General features: G+C 38.7%; 1 protein-coding gene across 4 annotated transcripts; it reads left to right on the plus strand.

The window, feature by feature from the left end:
- The first annotated feature begins 12,467 nt into the window (after positions 1–12,467).
- LOC137281360 (uncharacterized) lies at positions 12,468–25,856 on the plus strand. Of its 4 annotated transcripts, none has more exons than XM_067812541.1 (5): positions 12,468–12,608; positions 14,691–14,853; positions 18,294–18,407; positions 21,630–21,717; positions 22,242–25,856. In XM_067812541.1, the coding sequence occupies exons 3-5, from the start codon at positions 18,323–18,325 to the stop codon at positions 22,429–22,431; spliced, it is 363 nt and encodes a 120-aa protein (XP_067668642.1). In that variant the 5' UTR covers positions 12,468–12,608; positions 14,691–14,853; positions 18,294–18,322; the 3' UTR covers positions 22,432–25,856. The 4 variants fall into 4 exon arrangements, with proteins under 4 accessions (XP_067668642.1, XP_067668643.1, XP_067668641.1 ...); XM_067812540.1 differs by having other exon boundaries at positions 12,533–12,608; positions 18,268–18,407; XM_067812542.1 differs by lacking the exon at positions 14,691–14,853 and having other exon boundaries at positions 12,530–12,608.
- The last annotated feature ends 1,291 nt before the right edge of the window (positions 25,857–27,147 follow it).

The following is a 27,147-nucleotide window of genomic DNA, read 5'->3' on the forward strand; positions in this document are numbered from 1 at the left end:
AACTCCAACAAAGAACAAGTGAAACGCAATACAGGCGATCAGTCAGCGTCTAAAATACTTCTCACTCTTCTTGGGGCACATGACATACGGGTCGGATTTCTAAGAATCAGATGCATACGTGACAGTGCTGCAACCATGTCATAGTATTTGAGAAAATGATGTGGAAGCCAAAATAGCTAAATATAATGAATGTGTTGTGGGTTTAAAATACATCTTTATTTATAACATTCTTTTGTGTGGTTGTCGTACATAAGTCGTGAGACTTGTTTCATTCATCATTGCGGGAGATACCGACATCGGATGTCTGGTAGGTACTGCATGCTTCACAACCATATTAGCCACACTGACTGTTGAACAGGTTACCCAGTTGAGCCTCTTCGGAGTACTATGACGTGTGTGATGATGGATTAGAATCCCAAAAGTCCATGTTTATGTTTCGAAGTTTGTCAGCATAACCCCTTTGTTCATTAGTTTTACTAAAACGGTAAACGTCGACGTTGTATGCCACGTAGGTACTTGAAAAGAATGTGTGTCATGACAGGGAGAATTAACGATACAATCACCTGCTTTAATCTATTTTTTTCTTGTAGGCAGGTAGCTGACTCATCTGAAAAACATCATGGACAGACCAAATGGTAAGTGTTACAGTACATTAAGGCTAACTCACTAGATGCGTAAATACACTTTAGAAGACCACGTTTTATTCTTAATACCATTCATGCATGTCAATGCACAAGGCATCTACAGTCAGACAGTGTTGTATCGAAGGTTCTGAGTATCCAATATTCGATTAAAGCAAAAGATAATTAATATACAAATAACACGAAATTACCAGTCCTTTACTTCGATAAAACAGTAAACTCGACACAATGTTTTCAATGCTCGTGTTTATAAAAATGAAAAGGTTTTAACAAGAAACAAGTTTGTAAACGTTTCAACGTGTTCCAGTTCAAGTAAGACCACCAGGCATTTGCTGCCAGTCCGACTGGACAGTGTCTTACTCGGTGTATGGCAACATGTCCTCGGCGACTGCCTCCAAAAGTGGGTAAGGAGACAATGTTGAAATTACTTCAAAGTTACTTTCGTTATTTTTTTTGTTTTGTTTTGTTGGTTTTTTTCGTTTGTTTGTTGTTGTTTTGTTGTTGTTGTTGTTTTGTTTTGTTTTTCTTTGTTTTTGTTGTACGACTGAATGGCCATATGGCCATAAGCAATGAACTGGTTGTAAGTAGGAAAGGTTTGAAGAAATAACTGAGTTATTAAACTATTATTTAACTGGAATGAGTTTTGCATTTTGCATGCACCATTCGAAGCCTCATATGAAAACTTCATCTCATCTGTGTTATTAGTGTCTGGTAGTATCCGCCCAGGTCAGGAAGAGTACTCTACCACTAGCAAATGACAATGCATATGAGAAAATGTAATATAGATATCATCATCGCATTATTATGATACAGGGTAGTATTTTATGTATATCGAATATCATATTTAAAGGCCAACAGTAGTATGATATGCTTATTTTGATGTCATCCATACATTACAGGTCAACATTAGTCTTTGACGCTACCGTCGGTGGTCGTCCCTGCAATCATCAGTCGAGAGCAATACCCGAATATTTCAGCATCACAAGCCGCGTGAGTTGAACGTTCATATCCTGTTTTACTACATTTAACTTTACAAAACGAAGAAGGTAGAAGGGATGGGTTGATGTAAACATATTACGTTTATAACAGATTGGATTGAACACTAGAAGGGAGAATAGTGTAGCCTGTTCAGATCATAGATTATATAGATAGTCCTGATTGATATTCCGGGACCTCCGTGTTTTTCAAACGAGTAAAGCAATTGCTAAATCATTTACATCGATGGGAAACAAGCAGTTATTTTTTTCTCTTCTTGTTGTTGTTTGCAATTAGCTGGTTGCAAGTAAAAATGAAGATTTTTTTCAACAGAATTACTTTCTCTTTCAGAACAAGTCGGGCAACACCTATGATGTAAAAGTCAAATATGACGGCTCCAATCTGGAAAACTACTTCTGAAGCCTAATGCCAAAGGAAGAATTTTATCACAGCAGATGTATACTGGGATAAACTTATTTTTTGTGTTAGATAATATCATCAATGTGGATTTTCAAATGGATATCATATGAGTATCAAGACTTATCCTGATGTTATCCCAATCAAACGTTTGAGACAACATATTCACACAAAGTTGGCCCAATGGGGACTGTTTTGCTTTATTGGTAAAGTGTAGCCTCTAGTTTTCATGAAACCAAACATAGGACAAAAACGTAACAGATCCTGTATGTAACAAGTACGTTTCTGCTGCCATATGCAGAAAGGAACCTGATACTGGAATGAAGATTACAAATGTAGACACCTTTCCTGTTTTTCTATGACAAAGAGGACAGCACATGTCCAGAAATAAAGGTTAGTTCATATGTGTGTATTATGTCATTCTTGCTTATCGTTCTGTTCTGTGAACAGCAACCAGTGATTTGTTTACTTAAATCCACGTAATCTATTTTGGGACCTCACTGGAACACAAAAACAGGTTCTCGTTATCGCTCGGGAGAACATACAGTATCGCTCGATACAAATCAGTGGTCGGGAATTACACGAGGAGACAGCCATTCAAGCATTCCATGTGATATGTTTATCTCTATTGTCCAAAAATATATGAGCTGTGAGGAATTTAGTCCCAGGCCATGTGTTAGAAAAAAAACTATAGAAAAGTCTTTTTAGATCTGTCAGCAGATGGGAAAGTAGCATCCAGAACCCCCTTGTTATTTTAACCCCAAGTAACATTACTTGAAGAACAACCAGTTGTCTAGAAATTAATACCGATGGTCTTTTTCTAAACACCAACAAACAATAGCATCCAAATACCAAAAGAAACACTATAAGTATTACTTGACACAAAAGATGTTGTAAATTTGAAGTTGCGATACACATATAACTCCCTGTATTTCATATTATTTCAGTCCTCGTGAGAGGAATGACTTAAAAAATATTCTATAACATTGTATTCTGTGGGAACACCTTCACGATACATGACAATGAGACTGCGTTTATCTAAGCCGGACACAAAACTAGGAGTACTTCAACCTGTTTTATTTTCTATTTTACACCACACACCAATACCACACTAAATATCTTGCCGAAGTTGCTGAGTCTGAAATGTGAAGTTTTCAATACTGATTGAAAACGTATTGTGTACAATGCGTATCATGTGCACTTACAGAGGTTGGTACAACACCCCTGGGACATGTTTGTAATGTTGAACTGTCATCGATCAAAACACTGAGTGGTTTCATGCCATACGTGGAGCATAGAAACTATCACCTTTGTTGCTATATGATGCAGAACCACAAACACCGTGAATATTACTTGAACATATTTATATCCTTCCTTGACACGGTGAATTTAAATTGGTTATTGGCGTGTTAAAATTATCTCTTTAATCCAGCGTGAGTAATGATAAACAGTAAACAGACCTTGGCTCGTCCCAGTGATTTAACATTATATTTCTGAGCAGACTAGCGACTGACTTTGTGTGCTGGCGATTAGGTGCCTGACTCTGAGGGTGTGGGTTCGAGTCTCAGATGGGGCTCAACCGAAAAGGTACTGGAATCTGTACTTTGTTAAGAAAGTTCAATCCCAAATATAACATATGTTACATTTGCCCACACTCTAAATGGAATTGTGTAATCATGGCAGTGTGTAAGCATACCATTGTGTGATCACTATGTTTAGAATTTAAAACAGAGACTGGAAAACGTATTGTGATTTACTACATCCAAATCTAACCCTATACAGTATATACATGCCGATAGATAAACGTTAACATGCACACAGATAAAGGCAAGGGGGAAAAGGTGGGCAAAACAAAATATACTAATACTGAAGCAAGTATCAGTAACGTGAAAAGCAATTGAATTTATTTGAACTGAACTTAAAAACATGAAAGAATATCATTTAGAACCAAATACAGTTTTGTGAAATAAATGAGAGGATATACATGAACACTTCAAGTTGTACAACGTTGTACACAACTGCATATATGTACTATGGTGTTAAATATGACGTCTGTGGGCGGAGGACGTTGATTGAGACTTTTAAAGATATCAAAGACTAACTCGTCCTACGACGCAGATTCGTTGACATAAATTGTTCTCTAAAACGATTCCCAGGTCTTGTAGTATTTAGGAGACTGCATATATGAAGCAGCATTGGCAAACTGTCATCCACAATGTATACTCGAACATGTTATCAAGTGATAGAGCGGTTCCCAGGTCTTATAGTGTTTAGGAGACTGCAAATATGAAGTAGCATTGGCAAACTTTCATCTACAATGTATACTTGAACGTGTTATCGAGTGACAGAGTGGGAACGAGAAATATATACCGCAGACGTGAAACTATTTCAGGAAAGTTATTTGATCATAAGACAACAATGCGATATGTCAAGTCTATGTGGATTGATTGCCCTAAGAAGAGAAAAGGTCTCATTGCTTGGTCACTTACAATAATGTGATTCCATTCCGGTGGTGATTCTACTGCATGATTTAAAAACATTCTTCTAACTGTTCAGCAAATGATTATCATCCTCAATCATCACCTATGCTTCTCTCTGTTCTTTCATTCATTCATTCATTCATTCATTCATTCATTTATTGCTGGCAAAGGCATAAATTGCCATTGCAACTTCTTTAATAAGATAACAAATAAAATGGGAACCATTCCATGGAAGTGACCATAGCACGTTACACCAAGGGTCATAATTGAAGGTATCCTGCTATTTGAGTTGTTTGACCATGTACCGAGGTCAGCTATTGACAATAACCTTGTAATTAGTAAAGATATAAATCGGAGTAGGTAATTCTCAAAAAATGTGTACCTTTCTAACACTTTCTAAATGTGTTGCATTATAACAAACATGGAATATAGGCACACCTGTCAACCGTACTCTATGTGACCGATCTGAACATTCGTCAAGCTCGAAGAATAGCCACCGCTTTGTTTTGAAGACTACACAACCAGAGTCACACCACAGTGCCGCTGAAACCAACAACAGTGTGTTGTCAAGGACCAACAATGAAGCTCCACCGAACACGGATAAAGAACACTGTTGATATTTCAATCACTTCACGTGATACTGGAAGCATGTCACAGTAACCTGGTGGGCATATCTCTGCTCTATCGACCCAAAATCAAATACATTTTGCGTGAGATCACTTACACATGTTATGCCACCATATGTGGAACGGGTACTTGGAAGTGGAGTCGAAAGCACAGAGCAAATTTCCTGGAAATGAAATGGACACTGCGGTGTGATCTGAAATATATCTTATGCCTCTCCTGTGATAGAATGCATATACATAAACCGTTTATTCAATCATTGCAAGAGGTATATAAAGTATTTTCTAAAGTCTGTTCCCCACCAATCCAGTTTCCCTGTCATGCCAGCTAAGTTTGAACATGGTCTGATTCAGTGTTATTTGTGGTTGTTCTGCCCCATCAAACGGATGTTATATCAACAACAGTCGCCTTGTGTGGAACTTCTATTCTAACTCGAATGACTTTCATAGCCCCCTCACATTCGAACATATGTGGACAATGTTAGATTGAAGGCCTCTAGTTATCATTTAATTATTTGTATTAGAATAAATACATTCAACTGTGCTGCTACATTTAGTTGAAGCGTGACTGAATTCTCTTGGACAACGAAATAACAGAACCAATAAATAATCTCGCCTTGATCATGTAATTCAACGGTTGATCAGATCAGAAACCATTCAAATACAGTTCAAACATAAGTACACTTTCTTCGTATCATATGTCTCAACTTGAAATTATATGTATTGGTCCAAGATGCGATATTCTGACAAGGTAATAATAACATCACCTTAAACCATGTAAATCATCAATCATCTTATCCATCACATTGTTACCAGCTAACTTGGGATCCTATCTGAAGGGCGAAATCTATACAAAAATAGCTTAATGTACGATGGAGATAAGAGGTAACCTAGAATCCATTTTATCGTTCATTGTTTATTATCTTACAATACATAGAACATAGTGTCACAGTGTACACGGTGTCGGTGCTGACGTACCGCGCACGTAACGAAAATTCTTCAAATTCGAGCATTGTTCCATTGATTATGCAGGAGCAGATCACTTGTGCTATATGCATTGACTCCAAATATAGCCACCCAGTGTTCATGTCAATAAACACGTTTGCTATATCCATATATGGTAGCTGTAGAAAATACACTGATCATCAAAAACATGTTTTTTGTACAACTGAAATGTAAGAAGGGACATAATATGGTACAGAATGACTATTGTGAGTCGCAAACAGTTCAAGATTGTGAAGTAAGTTCATATTTCTATCATTTTGCTATCACGATATCTAGAAAATAAGAGCCAGAAAGGTGTGTCAGGGTATGATATTTTTCATTAGCCCTGTATCTGCTAATATCTTGGAAATGCTAGCCTATAAAGATACAGACATACCGTCTGGCCGCCAGACAGCGTGTGGGCATCAGCGTTTAATCACACCTTGGAAACAGGTACAGTTATGGAGGAAACGGTTGCTTGTCTGTTTAATCCTTGCGAACCCGGTTGATATATTTGGACTATAGCTGTAGGGTTAGCCGGTTTTTTTCTATAAAACCCGTCAAGGAAAGGTTCGATACACAATCTAACTACAATACGGAAAACCCATATCTGGTGTCACTATAACTAATTCCTCACCATGTTACACACCATGATGACATCAGGAGATTCATGCTGTTAAAACTGTCGATTCGGTTTCTATCAATTTAACTAAGTCATAAAATGTAGGTTGAACATGGGCAGATAGTCTTGTTGTGTGAATGTCAAGTATGTGGGGTTCCTTTATGGAGAAAATATATAATGAAATGACTGTATTATATTACTTATTTCTAAAATGATGGCGTATAAACTGTCGATCAAATGCTTCCCTGTTATGTGCTAATTTTGCATTAATTTTGTAACTTGTATGTGTTTCTTACATTTAAGCTTCACTGTTGGAATCATTAATGGCGGACAGACCAAACGGTGAGTTTGTTTCAAGCATATGTTAGTTGAGATATTGTAGACAAAATACGAAGCTATTCTCACTGTAATGAAATCTTCAGAATACTTATAAGAAAGTGTCGGAGAGCAAGTTATCTTATTACTTGATATTTCCCTAACCTGCTTAATGCTTGGAAAAAATACGATAAAGTAACGAAGGAGACATGTGCTTGCCGTCATATATCAGATGGACAATGTTTCATTTATTTATTAGTTAGTGGCGATAGTGTAAACCAAATATTATGTTGACTGTGCTGACGATGTCATTGGAGCAAACCCTTGGATGTTCCAGTGAAGGTCAAGCACCTTGGTGAATCGAAGTACTCAGTTTCCTACGTGATGTATACACCGGGTCAGAAAGTTCAAGTGGCAAACGCAGCTGTAAAAACGTAAGGACGAGAATTCAGTTCCCGAAAAATCGCTTTGAGAAGCGGAGAATGGGTTGTTAACTGTCGCTTTCTGACTGTCTAAGCGCTCTTCTATTATTGCTATTCTATTATGATATTCTATTTCAATGTACGATCCGATATCCATGCTTCAAAGGGTTAAAAATTAACATTTGAAGTGTCGGTAAGATAAATACGTTGTTTACTAGTCGTGGGGTTATGCGTGAGGTAATATAATATGATATGGACGTTCACGAAGGAATATACCATTATTAAATGCCTCAGTTCCAGTGTATTGGAGTTCAAAGCTAAAGTTGGGGACACGGTATTTCATGATGAAACACAGCCAATTCCAGCAGGCATAACCATTAAAGAACAGGTATGTGCAACTAGTTTAAGGACAAAAATAACGGAACAATAAGTTACCTTATTTCCACCAATCTGTGTTTGTAAAAGGTATTACAGTGACCAGTCATGTTTCATATTGGTTTCATGTTTCAGAAAACTAATGGCGATACCCACGTCGTGACTGTGGAGTGTTCAGTCGACCCTACTGAATATGTCCAATAAGATTAAGCTCTGCTTGTTAATCATTTGTAGATTACTAGAAATGTGTGCACGAAGTAACCGATGGATTTTGACTATTACAACAACCATGAGTACTATCGAATATTTTCCGGGATTACTGATTACTTGTTTGTGTAATACATGGTAATATATTGAAGTCTCCGTTAAAAAGAAACACAACAGCGGAATATTTCAAATGAATTTGTGACTTACTTGTAAATCGTTCGTCAATGATTGAAAACATTTTCACTCTGGGACCAAAGGACTATTTCTTCAGTAAACCATCAACAGGAATGCCCAAAGTTCTCTATTCTTGACTTCATGGATTGCCTGTTAACAGCTAATTGATTAAACGAATGGTGCAGTAACGATAGCTGGAGGCCTCTACCTTTCACAACAAGCCCTAGGACTATTGGATATTTTCACTGACTTCGTGGATTACTTGTTACTTGTTTGTGGGTTACTAGAATGCAAATTAATTTACGGATTTGTCCCTTTACTGTTAGAAATCGAACTACCGAATATTTCCTTTGAGTTCTTGGATTATGTTATTTGTTATCGGATTAGAAGAAACGTGAACATGCTGTAACTGACGAATTATATCTTCCTCAAAAGTATCAATACAACTGCGGAATACGACCTATGAGTTTAAGGATTAAGTGTTGATGGTTAAATTGTTAATAGAAAATAGGTTTAGTATAATGCTTTTATGCTTCTATCGCCATATAGATGGAATGTTGATGACTGCGGCGTAAAACTGAATTAAGCTACATATTTTGCCTCTAAAATTGGATTCATTTGTCTAGTATATTGGATGTTTAACTGACACAAATTATGGTTGTAACTCAAAGTAATGAAATTCAAATTTCAATGATGAAGTTGGTTATTCTTTATTTGGCGAACACGTGTTTATGCATCACAAGAAATAAAATGACAAATGCAGTGCCGAGTATTGTTTTTCGTATGTCGTCATGATTTTATGATAGAAAAGCTTAGAAAATAGGTAAGGATATGTGAGTCAGTGAGTGAGTGAGTGAGTGACCACCGGTATGATGATCAATCTACCCTGTCGGAATGCACTGATATGTGTGAACCAAATCAGCACACCTGACCACCCATCCTTTCGTGGCCTCTTACGACAGGTATGTGTTACTGAAGATCAGTTTTATACCTGTCTATTACGGGTCTTGGAGGAGTAAAGTCAAATATCTTGACTTGCAAAACTAGCAGTTCAGAGGGTAACCTGTTACTAATTTCAAGCGTCCTTGCAGGAAGTATGAGGGTCCTGTAAGGCAATGAAATGGTGACGTGTATTGAAATCTAAGATTTCATCATAAATTTAATTAAAGAAAAGTAATTTTCCTCGTCAAGAGTAAATATCGATGTGTGTCTCGGACAAAATATGCTCAGAAACAAAAGTTACTATTACATGACATATTTACTTTTGAAATCTTCTGAAACCAGAGAAAGAAAGTGTTAAAAACAATCAGACGTCAGAAGCCTGAAAAACGACTTTCGTGATTGTTAGATATGCGATGCATCGGGGAAAACGACAGATTAGAACTGTAATAGTAGGAACAATAACCTTTGCCTTGAGTGCCCATGCATTGGAGTATAAGTCACAATAACCTTTGCCTTGAGTGCCCATGCATTGGAGTATAAGTCACAATAACCTTTGCCTTGAGTGCCCATGCATTGGAGTATAAGTCACAATAACCTTTGCCTTGAGTGCCCATGCATTGGATTTTTTCTGTGGCACTTCAATATGTGTGTACTTTCATTTATGCTTCGAGTAAACCCTGCAGAATCCATGTTTACATATCACTGAAACATGCGCAGATACGGTCTATTTGTGTGGGTATTACTATTCAATAGACACACAAGTATAAGTCACAATAACCTTTGCCTTGAGTGCCCATGCATTGGAGTTTTTCTGTGGCACTTCAATATGTGTGTACTTACATTTATGCTTCGAGTAAACCCTGCAGAATCCATGTTTACATATCACTGAAACATGCGCAGATACGGTCTATTTGTGTGGGTATTACTATTCAATAGACACACAAGTATAAGTCACAATAACCTTTGCCTTGAGTGCCATGCATTGGAGTTTTTCTGTGGCACTTCAATATGTGTGTACTTACATTTATGCTTCGAGTAAACCCTGCAGAATCCATGTTTACATATCACTGAAACATACGCAGATACGGTCTATTTGTGTGGGTATTACTATTCAATAGACACACAAGTATAAGTCACAATAACCTTTGCCTTGAGTGCCATGCATTGGAGTTTTTCTGTGGCACTTCAATATGTGTGTACTTACATTTATGCTTCGAGTAAACCCTGCAGAATCCATGTTTACATATCACTGAAACATGCGCAGATACGGTCTATTTGTGTGGGTATTACTATTCAATAGACACACAAGTATAAGTCACAATAACCTTTGCCTTGAGTGCCATGCATTGGAGTTTTTCTGTGGCACTTCAATATGTGTGTACTTACATTTATGCTTCGAGTAAACCCTGCAGAATCCATGTTTACATATCACTGAAACATGCGCAGATACGGTCTATTTGTGTGGGTATTACTATTCAATAGACACACAAGTATAAGTCACAATAACCTTTGCCTTGAGTGCCATGCATTGGAGTTTTTCTGTGGCACTTCAATATGTGTGTACTTACATTTATGCTTCGAGTAAACCCTGCAGAATCCATGTTTACATATCACTGAAACATGCGCAGATACGGTCTATTTGTGTGGGTATTACTATTCAATAGACACACAAGTATAAGTCACAATAACCTTTGCCTTGAGTGCCCATGCATTGGAGTTTTTCTGTGGCACTTCAATATGTGTGTACTTACATTTATGCTTCGAGTAAACCCTGCAGAATCCATGTTTACATATCACTGAAACATGCGCAGATACGGTCTATTTGTGTGGGTATTACTATTCAATAGACACACAAGTATAAGTCACAATAACCTTTGCCTTGAGTGCCATGCATTGGAGTTTTTCTGTGGCACTTCAATATGTGTGTACTTACATTTATGCTTCGAGTAAACCCTGCAGAATCCATGTTTACATATCACTGAAACATGCGCAGATACGGTCTATTTGTGTGGGTATTACTATTCAATAGACACACAAGTATAAGTCACAATAACCTTTGCCTTGAGTGCCCATGCATTGGATTGTTTCTGTGGCACTTCAATATGTGTGTACTTACATTTATGCTTCGAGTAAACCCTGCAGAATCCATGTTTACATATCACTGAAACATGCGCAGATACGGTCTATTTGTGTGGGTATTACTATTCAATAGACACACAAGTATAACAACAACAAAATTCAAAGCCCACCGCAATCTGATTTCCGTGAAAAACTGAAACTATATCGCCTTCGTGCCAAGACACGTCTTTTTCATACTGCACCGCGCACTTGACATTCTTAGTGCATTACACAAGCTCTCGAGTTCAGTGTTGAAAGTTTTTTTCTGTTCGGTATATATGTACACCGTTCTGGGCCATCATATGTGTCTGTACATGTATATATGTACACCGTTCTGGGCCATCATATGTGTCTGTACATGTAACCTTAAAATGAATGATAACCACAATACATTACAAACATAATACTTCTACCAGTCCCCCTACCCCCACCCCCAATGTAAATATTTAGCAAGCAGAACAGATTTCAAAGAAATGCGTTCACCCGTCAAATCCCAGGAAATTACGTGTTGAATCCAAACAACAGGGATTGTGATAAAATCAAAACATGTACCTGTTTTGACTCAGTTTGGAAGGTAATTTGTCACTTTAATTTCAGAATACCTTGTGTTTGCAATAACAGTTCAGTTAGATCATATTTTACAGTCTGTTGCACAAGTTCTGAACATTATGGCCTACAAATTCAGGTTGACATGAGACTGGCACGTACATGATTCACCAATACATCGCAAAAAACGACGAAATGTCATCAGTGGTTTTGTTCATTTAGAAGATATATTCTTGAATATCACTGAAGCGAAATTGTAATAAGAATACATATAAAGATGTGAAAATATATGTCAATTTCTTCAATTGACATTTAGATACCTTTCTTTGTTACAACTCTATATTTGTCACCAAGACAACATACATTAAGCTATGGACCTTCTCGTGAGTTAAGCGTTATATTACAACACTAATCAAGAATGTTCATCGACGGCATTTCATGCTTAAGATGGATTGCAAGTTGAAAAATCAATATAGCGACATCGTTCATTCATCCAAACATTACATGCCAAGACAAGCAGGTAAAGTAAACTAAATGGGGATTTGAACTTCACTATTTGTGCTGCTCACACAGACAACCAACTTGTTCATGGTTCAGCAGTGAAGTAGAGTAGCGTCCCTTCCAAGCAGCTCCGTCACAGCGCGTGCCCTTGTCACCGTATCTATATCATGGTATAGCGAGCACTACTACCAGACTATTTCTGTGGGGAGCAAGATGGTGTCGTTTTCATGAGAAAAGGACGGCGAACATTGTTTGGTTTATCGTTGGTAAGAGATCCAGGCCCCCCTAGGTAATTGAAGGAATTACAGCAAATATGAAGGAATTGCATCTCAAATGTAAACAAACGCAGCCCACTCGCGAAACAATTGCAGCGATATCGGTAGTTTAGCGGTAATAACAGAAACACATCGCCCCTATCGGGACGGAAGCAATGTCGGTAATACTGGAAACTCTCTCGGCCATCTTCGGAGATTTTTCGGTCGCGAGCGGAAACTCACGCAGCAAAACATGGCGTCGTTTGAAGAAGCACCCGCCTGGGTGAGTTTTGTTTTTAGTTCCTACTATTACATTTTTATACTTATCCGTCTTTGACCACCCGTGTTGAATGCGTTTAGATATGAGGTGTTGTCGGGGCAATAACTTATGTTTTTAGGCAAAAACTGTCACTGCAGAAGAGTGTCACAAGTCATGCCCCTGGATGTTGTTTACATCTGAACATCGAACTCGAAGTCTTGCCGATGATTACGAACGTGCGCTAGATATAACATCAAAGTTTTTGTAAAGTGTGTTTAAATATGTCAATTGCACTTCATAGGAAGAAAGATTTTGGCTCATAAACTTCTTCATGGCGCACGTTCATGATGTTCGTAATCATCGGCACGACTTCGATGTTCAGATGCAAACAATCTCCAGGGGCATGACTTGTGACACTCTTCTGCAGTGACAATCTTTTCCTAAAAACATCAGCTATTGCCCCGACAACACCTCATACCTAAACGCATTCAACACGGGTGGTCAAAGACAGATAAGTATAAAAATGTAACAGAAGGTACTAAAAACAAAACTCACCGAGATGGATGCTTCTTCCAAAGATGCCATGTTTTGCTGCGTGAGTTTCCGCTCATGACTGAAAAATCTCCGAAGATGGCCGAGAGTGTTTCCAGTATTACCGACATTGCTGCCGATAGGGGCGATGTGTTTCTGTTATTACCGCTAAACTACCGATATCGCTGCAATTGTTTCGCGAGTGGGCTGCATTTGTTTTCATTTGAGATGCAATTCCTTCAAATTTGCTGTAATTCCTTCAATTACTTAGGGGGTGCCTTAGATCGTTGATAAGATATACGCCTCACAAAAGCAAATGTTCTCCTACACTCTTCTGTAGTAACTTTGTATATTTTTTTCAAGAAATATACAGGCCCCTCACATGTGGCACTAAACACAGGGGCTTGTATTGTTGAAAATAATACGTCGCGTGTCCAGCAAGCCTACACTGGTATCCATATACATGTAAAGAAGGATATGTGTTGCGTGGCACTAAATGTCATCTGCTTGAAAATATATGATGTTAAATGCAACATCATCATGATAAACAGACAGCTGCGTAAGCTGATATACAATGTCAGTTTCATTATACCAGAAGGTGTACAAATCCTACTCTGGTTCCACTAAGAGCAGCCGTATGAATCCATATGCAATATTGTTTGCCCTCAGCAATAATTCAGGGGCTGCTAAATGCTCATGATATGGCTGCGGTCTATAATTTAATCTGGTCTGTGGCAAACAAGCAAGTGAACTTACTTATGTAAAAATATTAGTTGTCTGTGCTAATGTGGCAGGGCATTGGAGTCATCCCACAGATGACATCCTTACCTTGTCAACTTGCTGACAGGGGTTAACCTGTTTGGTCATGTGGACTTCGCATCAGAATGTCCGTCATTCGAATCCCAGCACAGGACCTTGGAAATCTTATGGCCACTACACTAACAAACAGCCACGTTGCATGTACCAGGTGAATTAGCAGTTGTACTGTGCAAACTTAACATTGGTATTTACATGTGTCCGTTCAATGTCGCCGAGAAGATATGCAAACTTCGGGTGATGAACTGTAAAGAAAGTGACACAGTAACTCAACAACTGAAATGACCAGAAGGCTGATTCGGTGAACTTTAATGTCAACCATCATCTTGCCCACATATATGAAAAAAACACTTAAAAACATGCCTTTGACTCGTCACTTAACTCTGACTCACAGAAGGACACAACTGTGCATTGTGAGTTGTTCTACTATTAACAGCAATTGTGTTTGTACAGTAAAGACATAGTGTGATTCTGATGTTGATGTACAGATACCCAGGAGCAGTGGTGGGGTTCTCCAGTGAAGACTTGATCCTATATTGGGTGATGAGGTTTAAGATCTAGAACAAATCGCCTTCAGCAACCCTTATGTTGAAAGATGACTACAACTGACAAAGATGAAACTCAGAGCCTCCTACACCGATGAAGATTTAGGTGAGAACTGGTCTTCAGCAACCCATGTTTGTTGTAAGAGGTGAATAAAGGTGGTTCGGGTCGCTGACTTGATCAACCCATGTCATCATATACATCTCAGTTGAGATCGATATTCATTCTGTTGATCACTGGATTGTCCAGTCTACATTTTATTATTTACAGACTGTTGCCATATGGCTACTGTTGCATCCTGGTATTTACCCTCTACGATACTGGGAATAAAACGCTGCAGGTGTGAGGTGAACTTGTTTATTCTCCGGTCAGTAGATATATGTTGTTATCAGTGGACACTGTGTAACAATATTGTCATCATAAATACAATTTCATTCAGAGATTTAATACTGTATAAATATACATACTACATCACGTAATGTTACATACAATCAATATGCATAGGTTTACAGGTACATTACTGTCTGTAATAATGCATACATCATTTGCTCGTCGTTGAAAACACATACAAATGTTTCTTACGAAGGGGTTTACCACATTATAATATGTGGTGATGTTATCAAGTACATGGTGCAATACAATGATACAATATATGCAACAATAAGCAAATGCAACACTTGAATCATGAAACAGGCTATAACATGCATACCCTGTGGGTGACATGGGAGTGTCGTAACACAGCATGCAATCCACCCGTCTCCAAGATACCTGAGCCAAGAAATTATAACTCATGTGATACATACACATGGCACGTGCCTGCGAATAGAACAGACACACATTTAGCTGATACAATACACATAATTACCAGGAAATGTTTACTTCTTTATGTGATTTATATAAATAAGCATGATCCCATCACACTTGTAATTCAAAGTTGTATAAAATCATCAATCATACACACATTCCTGTAGGAGAATATTCATATATTTTGTACTTACATTATCATAAATAGTTTACTAAAAACGCTTAATTAGGATACTTACGTGTGCATAAGTAAAAGTATCTAGCAATAATGTACTACAACTACTAATACTGTAAGTAGAGTGTTCAGTATCTCGTTTTGCTGTAGGGGTGACAAGTGATGAGCACTGGGGTGAGGGTGACAAGTACTGTATACTGCTGACAACTTCTCATTGTGAACACAATGAACATCTGTTGAACCAAAACAACACAGATGTATACTAGTATACGTTTTGGTAATGTAGCTCATAAAGTTAATATAAATGTTTTGATTTCATCCTATTACACTAGAATGCAGCTGAGGAAGACATTAATCAACAAATCAACAAAAACAATGTACAGAAAGTTATGGAAACTGAATAGAGATGCAAGATAACTACATCAATGATTGTGATAAATATTTTGTAGCTTCAAAAGTATGAGCTGTTTGTTTTCAAACTGTCTGACAATGGTCTGTAAGTGATTAACTGTAGATCAGACAAACCAGTGAGAGATATCACGAGCATTGCTGGGATATGATGCAATGCATCAACCAATTCTTCGAGCTGTAGCACCTGAACCTGTTAATTACCTCTGAAATCAGGCATATGTTGCTGTGGACCAGTTCTAATCATGAGTATGGGAGGCTGTGTGCATTTGACAGTTATTGTGTCCACTATTTAGTGATACAAATACATCCAGCAGTAAGATAAGATCTGTAGTGCACCTGTAGCTCATGAAACTTTCTAACTGCAAACCACTGATATGATTGTTTCATGAGAGCATGCTGTGACCTTGATGTCTGTTCTGCAAGCAAATATTTATTGAGTTGATTAAGTTGCATATAATGATGATATGATATATACTGCAACTTATGATTCTGTGACAAAGGAATGTGTATTGCATTATGTTAAAACTTCCATTAGGGGTACCAGATGTCCAGAATTACAGCTCAAGGCATTTGACAGAAAGAGTTGTCTCCCTTGTGTTGTAATGGCTGGCTGGATGCAAGTAAATTTATTATTGGGATTTGAGACAGTAGCTGAAAATAAAAAATGATTTATAACATAAACATCATTTAAGTTAAACTTTTAATTTTTGTTTAGTATAGATGAATATTTGTACAAGTATGATGTCAAGGAATATTTCATTAATCGATGCTTGTTTAACATTTTTCAAATTGCATGCAATCAAATTTTCATGTGAAGCATGTTTCCCAAATAACCCTGGAGAAGAATTTAAATGTATTTTGATGTGAGAACTTTCAACAAATATTTTCAGGTTATTAGTCTCACTAGGAATTAGAACATCATCAGTTACAAGGGTTTTGAAAGGGTTACGGGACTGTAAGACCCTTGTAAATTCCATATTTCCTGGGGCACTGCCTGTGTTAGAAATAGATTCAAACTGTCACTAGCGAGTCGGGCCAAAGGCTTTAAAATGTCACTGGCCCTTCAGACATCTTACTGGCCCGAATAATTCGTGATAATTTATAGACAATAACAGAGCGCATTTGAAAATATATCATTTCATAAATTAATTGTTTCAGACTATTAACTCTGAACCTCTGACATTGATGGGACACACTCTAAGAATACCTGTACATTTTCAAATTGTCTTTATATTAAATTATCTTACGGAATTCAATCATCATCACCTGATCGTCTGCTCCACATCATAATCGTCTGCATCTGAGTTGCTGCCATCACTGTCATAGCAGTGTCACTGTCGGAATCATGAGCTGTTTGGCTCTCACCATCCTCTCCACCCTCTGCCTCATATGCATGTAAATCTATCTGCTCATCATCTCTGACATCTTCAGATTTCCCAGGTTTGGAGAACCCTCCTGAGCCGTGTGGGTTTTGCTTTTAACCACTGACAAATCACTGGGGTCACACTCTGGCACTTCAGAGCTGACCAGTGAGGTTATTGCTGTGATTTAGATAGTTATTAGTAATGGCATGCATTGGACCCCTTCATGTTTTTGAGGATGATGTTATTGTTAAAATTAGGAAGTCAGGATCAGTTCCTAAATTATCACTATCTAGGCGGGCCAGCTTCAGTGGCTTTTTACAGTCCAAGCAAAGGTCAACTAGCATTTTGATTGCAGACAGGCAGTTATTTCGAACACTGGGCACAGCACACCTTTTCAAAATACCTTATCAAGAAATTATTACTCTCAAGATCTCTTTATTTGGCGTATCTTTTAAAACCAACATTCAGTCTTCTGCTGAGTGAGATTTGCCAAGAATTTTCTTGGACATTCTTAAAGGGAGATAACTCGTGGTGGCTTAGTTTATGATGAAAATGATCGAATTTGAGGTTTTGTTGAACGGCCAGGTAAATACAGAAGCGTTTTAATATTTTTATATTTTTATTGACACAAACAAGCATTGAAACATGGCAAATTTCACTTGCATGCTTTCATATGCTTTGACTATTGACTATTAACCAATGAGAATCACCTTGAATACTATCTGTTCTAGTAAGCCTTTGATCTAAGTATGTTTCGTTTGTTGTCAGTTTTACAGGCCTGCTGCATGTTACAGAGTCTCCATGTCCTTGACCGTCACCTGTGATGGAGGAGGCAATAGCATCAACGTCTGTGACGGCAGCTGCTGCTGCCCCAGCTGCAGTGCACAAGAAGTGTGACCCCGTGAATGGTATGTTCCCATTCCTCTACCGCCAGGTCTTATTATTGTAGGATATTTATATAGCACACATATCCATGCAACTAGTGATTGATCAAGGAGCTGCTGTTTATTTTTTTCAATCATTGGATGTCAGTCTCAAGAGCACATTGTATTATGAATCTCACCTCCTGGATAATATACAACTCTTGTTGCCTCTATGTGCACTCAGTTATTGTGGCTTTCATATCCTAATGCGGTACCCATTCACAGCTGGGTAGTCAGGGACACATTGTTACAGTACTTTGTCACAAGGTCACTCCACGTTGTAGTACCCGCAACTAGGCGTTTGAACGTATTCATGTGGCCACCATCTGATCACATACCAATGGATTCGTGGGTTCTTCAATGTACAGGGTTGTTTACTGTACACTAGGAGTTGTGACAACACAGAAAGGGTCTGCAAGGTTGACTCCAAGGTTTCTACACCCGGTCACAGATGGGCTCGATCCCGGCACCACCACCTTGCTGGTGGTGATTTAGCCACCTTCCTCACTCCTTATGAAACATCCATCTTGATATATTTACAAAGAATGAAGGTTTTCCCACCAACCAGCTGCTACATGTGATAACCATGTTCAATGCTGGGCAAGAGATGTAATATCACTCAGTTGCCTTGGGCAAGAGGTGTAATGTCAGTTAGTTGCCCTGGGCAAGAGATGTAATATCACTCAGTTGCCTTGGGCAAGAGGTGTAATGTCAGTTAGTTGCCCTGGGCAAGAGATGTAATATCACTCAGTTGCCTTGGGCAAGAGGTGTAATGTCAGTTAGTTGCCCTGGGCAAGAGATGTAATATCACTCAGTTGCCCTGGGCAAGAGATGTAATGTCAGTTAGTTGCCCAGGGCAAGAGATGTAATATCACTCAGTTGCCCAGGGCAAGAGGTGTAATGTCAGTTAGTTGCCCGGGGCCAGAGGTGTAATATCACTGAGTTGCCCAGGGCAAGAGGTGTAATGTCAGTTAGTTGCCTGGGGCAAGAGATGTAATATCACTCAATTGCCCTGGGCAAAAGGTGTAATGTCAACTAGTTGCCCTGGGCAAGAGGTGTAATATCACTCAGTTGCCTTGGGCAAGAGGTGTATTGTCAGTTAGTTGCCTGGGGCCAGAGATGTAATATCACTCAGTTGCCTTGGGCAAGAGGTGTAATGTCAGTTAGTTGCCCAGGGCAAGAGATGTAATATCACTCAGTTGCCTTGGGCAAGAGGTGTAATGTCAGTTAGTTGCCCTGGGCAAGAGATGTAATATCACTCAGTTGCCTTGGGCAAGAGGTGTAATGTCAGTTAGTTGCCCTGGGCAAGAGATGTAATATCACTCAGTTGCCCTGGGCAAGAGATGTAATGTCAGTTAGTTGCCCAGGGCAAGAGATGTAATATCACTCAGTTGCCCAGGGCAAGAGGTGTAATGTCAGTTAGTTGCCCGGGGCCAGAGGTGTAATATCACTGAGTTGCCCAGGGCAAGAGGTGTAATGTCAGTTAGTTGCCTGGGGCAAGAGATGTAATATCACTCAGTTGCCTTGGGCAAGAGGTGTAATGTCAGTTAGTTGCCCAGGGCAAGAGATGTAATATCACTCAGTTGCCTTGGGCAAGAGGTGTAATGTCAGTTAGTTGCCCTGGGCAAGAGATGTAATATCACTCAGTTGCCCTGGGCAAGAGATGTAATGTCAGTTAGTTGCCCAGGGCAAGAGATGTAATATCACTCAGTTGCCCAGGGCAAGAGGTGTAATGTCAGTTAGTTGCCCGGGGCCAGAAGTGTAATATCACTCAACTGCCCTGGGCTAAAGGTGTAATGTCAACTAGTTGCCCTGGGCAAGAGGTGTAATATCACTCAGTTGCCTTGGGCAAGAGGTGTAATGTCAGTTAGTTGCCCTGGGCAAAAGGTGTAATGTCAACTAGTTGCCCTGGGCAAGAGGTGTAATATCAATCTGATGCTCTGGGCAAGAGGTATAGTGTCAATTAGTTGTTCGAGGCAAGAGGTGTAATATCAGTTATCTAGAATGTCATGTCATGTAAGAATGTCAAGTTTTGATTGGTCCACATGACTCTGATAAAATACCATGTACACCCATCATGATCCGCGAGTGGGAGTTTAAAAGTCGTGTACTCCCGCTACGAAAGTCACATCACCCCAGTACGCCTCGGTGACGTCGCGAAGTGAGAAAAGCGTGCATCGACAAGCCTTTAGTAATGTGCTGTGCATTGAGGTCAAACGATAAGCTGGTGTCAACATGGCAGCAAGTCGATTCGATGCGTGTTGTTTTGTTTTGATTTAGTGAAAACACTCAGCTAGATAAATGTGTTATCACATCGTGTCTTGGGAAATACGGGGTGTTATCAGGCCCTCGTAAGGTTGTATTCCCCTCGCCACCTTACTCGGGACTGATGAAACCCCGTATTTCCTTCGATACGATGTGATAACTTATATTTGTTTCCCTTGGCAAGAGGTGCAGTATCAATTAGTTCCCCTGGGCAAGTACAAGATCAATTGGCATTATATCTGAAACTGAGGAGATGTAGCAAGTAGGGGTTAATTGTAATACAATCCAAAGATTGGTATATGTATTAAACTTTAATAACCTGTTCCGAAGTTTCTAGAAAGCAGATCATTTTGTCAAGATCTGTCTTTAGTTTACTCTTGTCAATTTTCTTAATTATGAACATATGTCAAGCGAAACATACCAAACCAAAGACTTTGTATTGCACTCAGTACATATTGCCCTGGTACATATGGTAAAAGCATATCATTTCACCACAGATAGCATGTGCCTCGAATTAATTTGTTGTCCCAGTTTAAATGTAATGTCTGGTGCATGAATTCCCAAAGCAGGAAACATCATTGATGAAAATTTGTAAGTGAAGACAGGAAAGCATATGAAAAAATGCTTTACTTCTCAGCAGGCCTGACCTGCAACAGTAAAAGTGGCATTAACGTTGTGTCTACCCTAGTTTTCTCTAATTATACTACTGGCAAACGAGGACAAGTTTAGTACGGACCTGACAATTGACCAGTAAAAGCACTTGAGTGCCGCCCATTGGGGCTTGCCATTGAGAGCAAAGGGAAACCAGATTGTACGCAATCAAGTGTAATCTGAATACATTGTATATGCCTTAGTTAACCTTTTCAGCTGACACTCACTCCTTGTTGTCAGGTTCATGACCTTGACCTTAAGTATAACCTTGACCTTGTCTTGGTGTTACAGTGCAGGTGAAAGAAGATGGTTGCTGTAAGCTTTACTACAAGGTGAAGGGTGTGCAAAGTGCATCATGGGAGATCGAGGAGAGAGAAGGGTGTGTGTAATATGTATTTTTTATTCTTCCATGTTTTTTCAGTGATCGGGCGCAGGGGGAAGGAGTTGTATCAATTATTTTTTGGGTTATTAACTTTGAGGCATAGCTAGAGTGATTGGCTAGTAATATATAAAACTATTTCACACACTGCCTGGTGTTCCAGGTGGTCTTTAATATTAGATGCTGGGAAGAGTTCTGTCCCTTGCTACTGGACAATTCACATCTTGGGCAAAATGCCTCCCCAGCAACTGCCACTCGGACCATTGTCGCCCAAAACATAAAAAAATTATTCAGTTTCTTTACCAGCTTTTACTGAGTTTTTTACTGTAATCAGTGACAAATAGTTGCATATTCCTCCATATAACCAACTTGAAGCAACACAAGACAAATTTTGTACATCAACTTCACCTTAATGGCAGTTGCGCAGGTGGCAATCATCCGTGTCAGCAGTCTGGGTGACAGTTGTCCTGCTCCCTTCTTCCATAACTATTGGCATTCCCTGAATCTTCTCTCTTTTGTTTCAGGGACTTCTATGCTGTATTCCAAGCTACAGTGAGTGGTCAGGGATACTACCACGAGTCGCAAGCAATACCCGCAGACATTAAGTCCAGAATCAGTGTCGCTTTCAAGGAACCCAAGACAGACTTCTACAAAGTGAAGATCAACAAAACAGGCAATTTTAAGATTGCTAGTTACTTTTCAAACAAAATATGAAGAAAAAGATAGTGTTTTCACTGGATGTGTTTATACCATTCTTCAATACATGAGACAGCACTGCTTGCGGAACTGGTTTGGAACGGACAAATGTAACAGATTTCAGGTGTGCTTGTTTTGAACTTTGAACGTTTTAAATGTATGGCGTAAATTTTTTCTCAACCAAATCGTTGAATACATGGTAATCTTTAAAGATTGATGATTGATAAATGTTTGACGACCTGAAGTCAAGGGTTATTGTCACCCTTCTTTGACGTACTTTAATGTAACTGACGTCGTCATGTTTTGTATGACACTCATCAAAGTACAAATGTCTTGTACTGTAGACTGAACAGGGCATGGCATAATACTGTAGTAATGTCTAGTCATGTATACCTAATCCTGTATTTCTGTGAAGTTCTTTTACTATGAATGTGATATCTCTCTGAGATTTGGTCATAACTTAAACCCTGTAGAAAGTTGAAATGAATGGCTTTTCTGCAGCTTTCTACAGATTTTCATTCATAGCAATTAAAGATGCCAAGCCAAATGTGTTCAAACGAGTTCTGCTCAGTATATAATGTTTTACTTTTTTATTCTTATGTCATATCCTTGCATGTGTGTATAATTATACAGTGAAAAATCTGTAAAGAAACTATTTACATTTATGTGTTATTATTTTATGAATATCAAGCGTGGCATATCAGTCAGGGTATTTTTTGGTGCAGCCAGTGACATGTAGCCAGTAAGAGAGCATGTGAGTAGCCATCACAAGAAGAAGGGTTGGCAACACTATGATGATCTAATATGATCTATGCTATGATCTATGCAGCTATGCTTATCGTAAGAGGTGACTTAAGGGATCAGATGGTCAGACTCACTGTCTTGGTTGACACACGTCATCATATCCCAAGTGCTTACTCGATGCTCAGGCCTTCAATCATTGGATCAGAATTAATCAATTAGAGACTGCTGCCACATAGCTGTAATATTACTGAGTGTGACTAAACTCACCTCTCAGCAACACATGGTTGTCAAAAAAGGCGCCTAAGAGTTTATTAAGCCACTGGCAAACTGTAGCGCAAATGGGGTTGCACAGCACAGAAAATATGACCAGTCTTTTTATGTGCAAGCAAAGCATGTAAGAAGACTGGTCATTTTCTCCATGCTGCGCAACCCATTTGCGCTACAGGTTGAGCAGGTTTATTGTTGACGTGTAGTCAATAGTAATTTTGACTGTTTGATCATGTTTGTTAAAAATGCTTCCTTTGCATGTATTCTATGTGACAGGATATCCTACCCCTTGTTTGTTATCATTACTACTTGACCATATATGCATTTTAGTATTGCTTGAATGATATTATGAACTCTTTTGCTTTACACAGAGATTTCTAGTATTATACATTAGGCTTACACAAACAATAGCCATGTCAAATTTTTACTTAAGGGAGTTAAGGCCAGACCAATTTTATTTCTTGTTTTACCGATCTGCCGGTTGTTATTTTTCACGGTTAAGAGAAAATAAAAATGAATGTATGCGCTCACAAAATCCTAATCCTAATATACTTACAAGAAAGTATTTTAGTTGGTCATTTTTGCCCCATAGACACTCCACTTAATTTTCTGTTTTTAAAAATCCCTCCTGACTTTCTAGAGACAAAGAAAGCTGTAAAACAAGAAATAAATTTGGTCTGGCCTATGTTAACATTTGAACATTTATGTTGCTATGAATCAAGAAAAAATACATATTCATGGATTAATTTGAATCTTTGCCAGAAAATTATCAGTGCATTGTCAGTATCGTAAGAGTCAGGACCCCATTCCACAAACAATCATGGCTAGAATCTGTTCTTTTACTTAAGATCTGTTTATAAAGTGTTCTCATTTGGTCATCATTTTGTAAGCGTTAATGTAAATGTACGAGGGGTGTCCCATAGGAGGTCAGCCTCACATGGACAGTTATATAAATGCAACTGTTTTTATGTTTCATTTTTCTACATTTTATCTGTCAAGCTCAAGCAAGTTGTTTTCGCCATGTTCCAGTCTCACAATCCACATTAGGTGTGACTTTTGTCTTGTTACCCCCCAAAACGCAAAATGAAAAATAAATGCATCACTAACTTCAGGAAACGAAATATGGAACATTTTGTGTGGTTGAGATAAGCAGAAGTCCTCTCAGAATCAAACATAGTTATTAAAGTGCATGAGAATGCAGTCTGAAACTATGATCGCTTGTTAAAGTTACTCCCCCCATTATGTTTACTGACAGAACTTGTTTTGGAGACACTACCCACACGACGTAATCAAAAGGACATAACTTATTCTAATACTTTCACTCATTCATGGATAATGCCAAGGGTTCAAACGAAACACTGAATGGTCACACAAGTGTCAGCTCTCAATATATTGTAAACAGTGCCAACTTGAATGTTTGGACGAAATGTTTTTGAAAGATTGAAATGGATGTGTCCTTCAAGAACAGCCTTATCTAAATCCTAATCCAAATCCTCGAAGTCATCCATACTGTACTGAAATATTTCATATCATATTATCTGAGCACATACCATAATCCAAGAGCTACCAAATGACAGATTGTTTTTCACTTGTTTAAAGAAACATTACACCCCAATGAATTGTGATTACAAATATCTCGTTAACCACATTAACCACAAGAGTGAAATTCTGGATATGCCTTGGCTAATGATTTCTTCAAAATAAAATGGAAGCTTTTCTAACATTCAACATTGAGAATATCGTGAGGCTGACCACTTTTGGGATACCCCTCGTATAACTTGTGTTCTATAATGAACATAACCTCAAGACAGTTTGTTGTTCACTCGCCAAGCACAAGCTTGAATTTTAACCTTGTTGCTTTGATGTTACAAGTGACACCATAATACATAATTTCCAAGGTTCCAGGTCAACAGGTAGCATCATTATCCTCCTCAGTAAGTGCCTCACCAAAGTGCTGAACATCAGCAACACGTTGATCATGCTTCTCAGCTTGGAAATGTAAAATCCACAATCATCTTGAGATACCTTTAAGTATGCATGTAACCTTGTCAACTGTGTCACATATCTGATCTGGCTGTTGGGAGTGAGTGTATGAGTGACTTTAATATGTGCCTCTTTCAGCAGTATTCCAGCAACAACATTAGTCACGAATGGGTTTACCTATGTTGGGAATATAACACGAGTCTTTGTATGAAGACACTTTAACCACTAAGCTACGTCACGGTATTTGTAAGTGAGTTACCTGGAACTGGTTTAAGTGTGTTTTGTATTCAACTACTTCTTATCTTTTTGGATTGATGAATGGCATTTAGAAATGATACACCTGACAGGATGTTTGAATCTTTATTATGAGGAACATGTTTTAGATACTCTTTTGTCAGGTGAATAAGTGCCAGGATTCAGAGTGAATATAAAAATATGTAAACTCCAAATGTTATGGTTTGTTTACTTGTTTATTATTAAATGCCACAATCAGCACTATTCCAGTCACGTGAGGGCTAGCAAAATGTAATGAGAAAAAATGGAAACCAGCAGTTAAGTAGAGCTGCAGTCAGATCACAATGGACAGAAGAGCAGATGGCCTCTGTCGCTGCAAGGAACTGGAAAGCTTTGTGAGATCCATATTTGCCAGAAGGACAGATAGCCTCTGTCACAAGGGAACTGTTGACCTTTGTGAGATTCATGCTTGAGATTCACTTTCATACTTGAGGAAAGCTAGAAAGAAACACTTTGAAGCCTCTCACGAACATGCATTCAGTATATATTGGGAGTGAGTGAGTTTAGTTTTACGCCACAGTCAGCAATATCCAGATATATGGCGACGGTCTGTAAATGATCTGTACCAGATAATCCAGTGATCAACTACATGAACATCGATCTGCGCAACTGGGAACCGATGACAGGTGTCAACCAAGTCAGCGAGCCACCCGATCTCGTTACTCGCCTCTTACGACAAGTATAGTCGGCTTTTCACATTAGGTATGTAGGGAACACTCACTAATGATCAGCGGAAGAAACAAGCAAATTTACTTCAGTGTTTACACTAGTAAGTGTTTCAAATTCTAGCACAATGTTTCTAGTGCTTCCCTTGTGTCTTAATCATCGATACAAAGAAAAGTGACGATAGGCTTTTCATAATCATAACACACACCTTCCCATTGTGCTATTCTGAATCATCTTTTTTCATATCCATGCCGATTTATGGGTATACCTGTAAATTAAAAATTTTCCACACAAATTGTTAGGTTTGGTTTACCAATCCAAACCACGTGCATCTGAAGGCAATGAAACAAGTGTGGCTATCCATGGAAATGTGTCTTTCTTGCTACATTTCCAAGAGGTGTTGAAAAAATTGCCTTGTGTAAAATTGTGATCCTGGAAACCCGACGCGCTCTCTCTCTGCCCCCCTCTCTCTGTCTCTCTGTCTCTCTCTCTATCTATCTCTCTCTCTCTCTGAAGTTTATCATAAGCTTATCAACTAACGTCTCCGACAGATACATGTTTTGCGTAACTGTGATACTCAAGGTGCAGAAGACGTCAGACTCTTAGCAGTAGCCACAGGTTTACCAAGAATTTGAGCAAGCTTGATGATCTTAACCAGTGAATTAGTCAGGTTCCTTCTTCACTGAAAATCATTTCAAGAACTACGGAACCGACTCCAAATTTCATTGCAAGCGTGTTCGTAATAAAGGTGTTATATCCACGCTCCAACCAACAATCTAC

This window comes from Haliotis asinina, chromosome 4 (genome assembly GCF_037392515.1).
Source record: "Haliotis asinina isolate JCU_RB_2024 chromosome 4, JCU_Hal_asi_v2, whole genome shotgun sequence".
Taxonomy (NCBI): Eukaryota; Metazoa; Mollusca; class Gastropoda; order Lepetellida; family Haliotidae; genus Haliotis; species Haliotis asinina.

Excerpts from the sequence above, each read along its gene's own strand:
- LOC137281360 (XM_067812541.1), top strand. The coding sequence starts at position 18,323 with ATGGAGGAGGCAATAGCATCAACGTCTGTGACGGCAGCTGCTGCTGCC. Across the intron at positions 18,408-21,629 it reads GAAGTGTGACCCCGTGAATG|TGCAGGTGAAAGAAGATGGT; the intron begins GTATGTTCCCAT and ends TTGGTGTTACAG. Across the intron at positions 21,718-22,241 it reads GAGATCGAGGAGAGAGAAGG|GGACTTCTATGCTGTATTCC; the intron begins GTGTGTGTAATA and ends CTTTTGTTTCAG.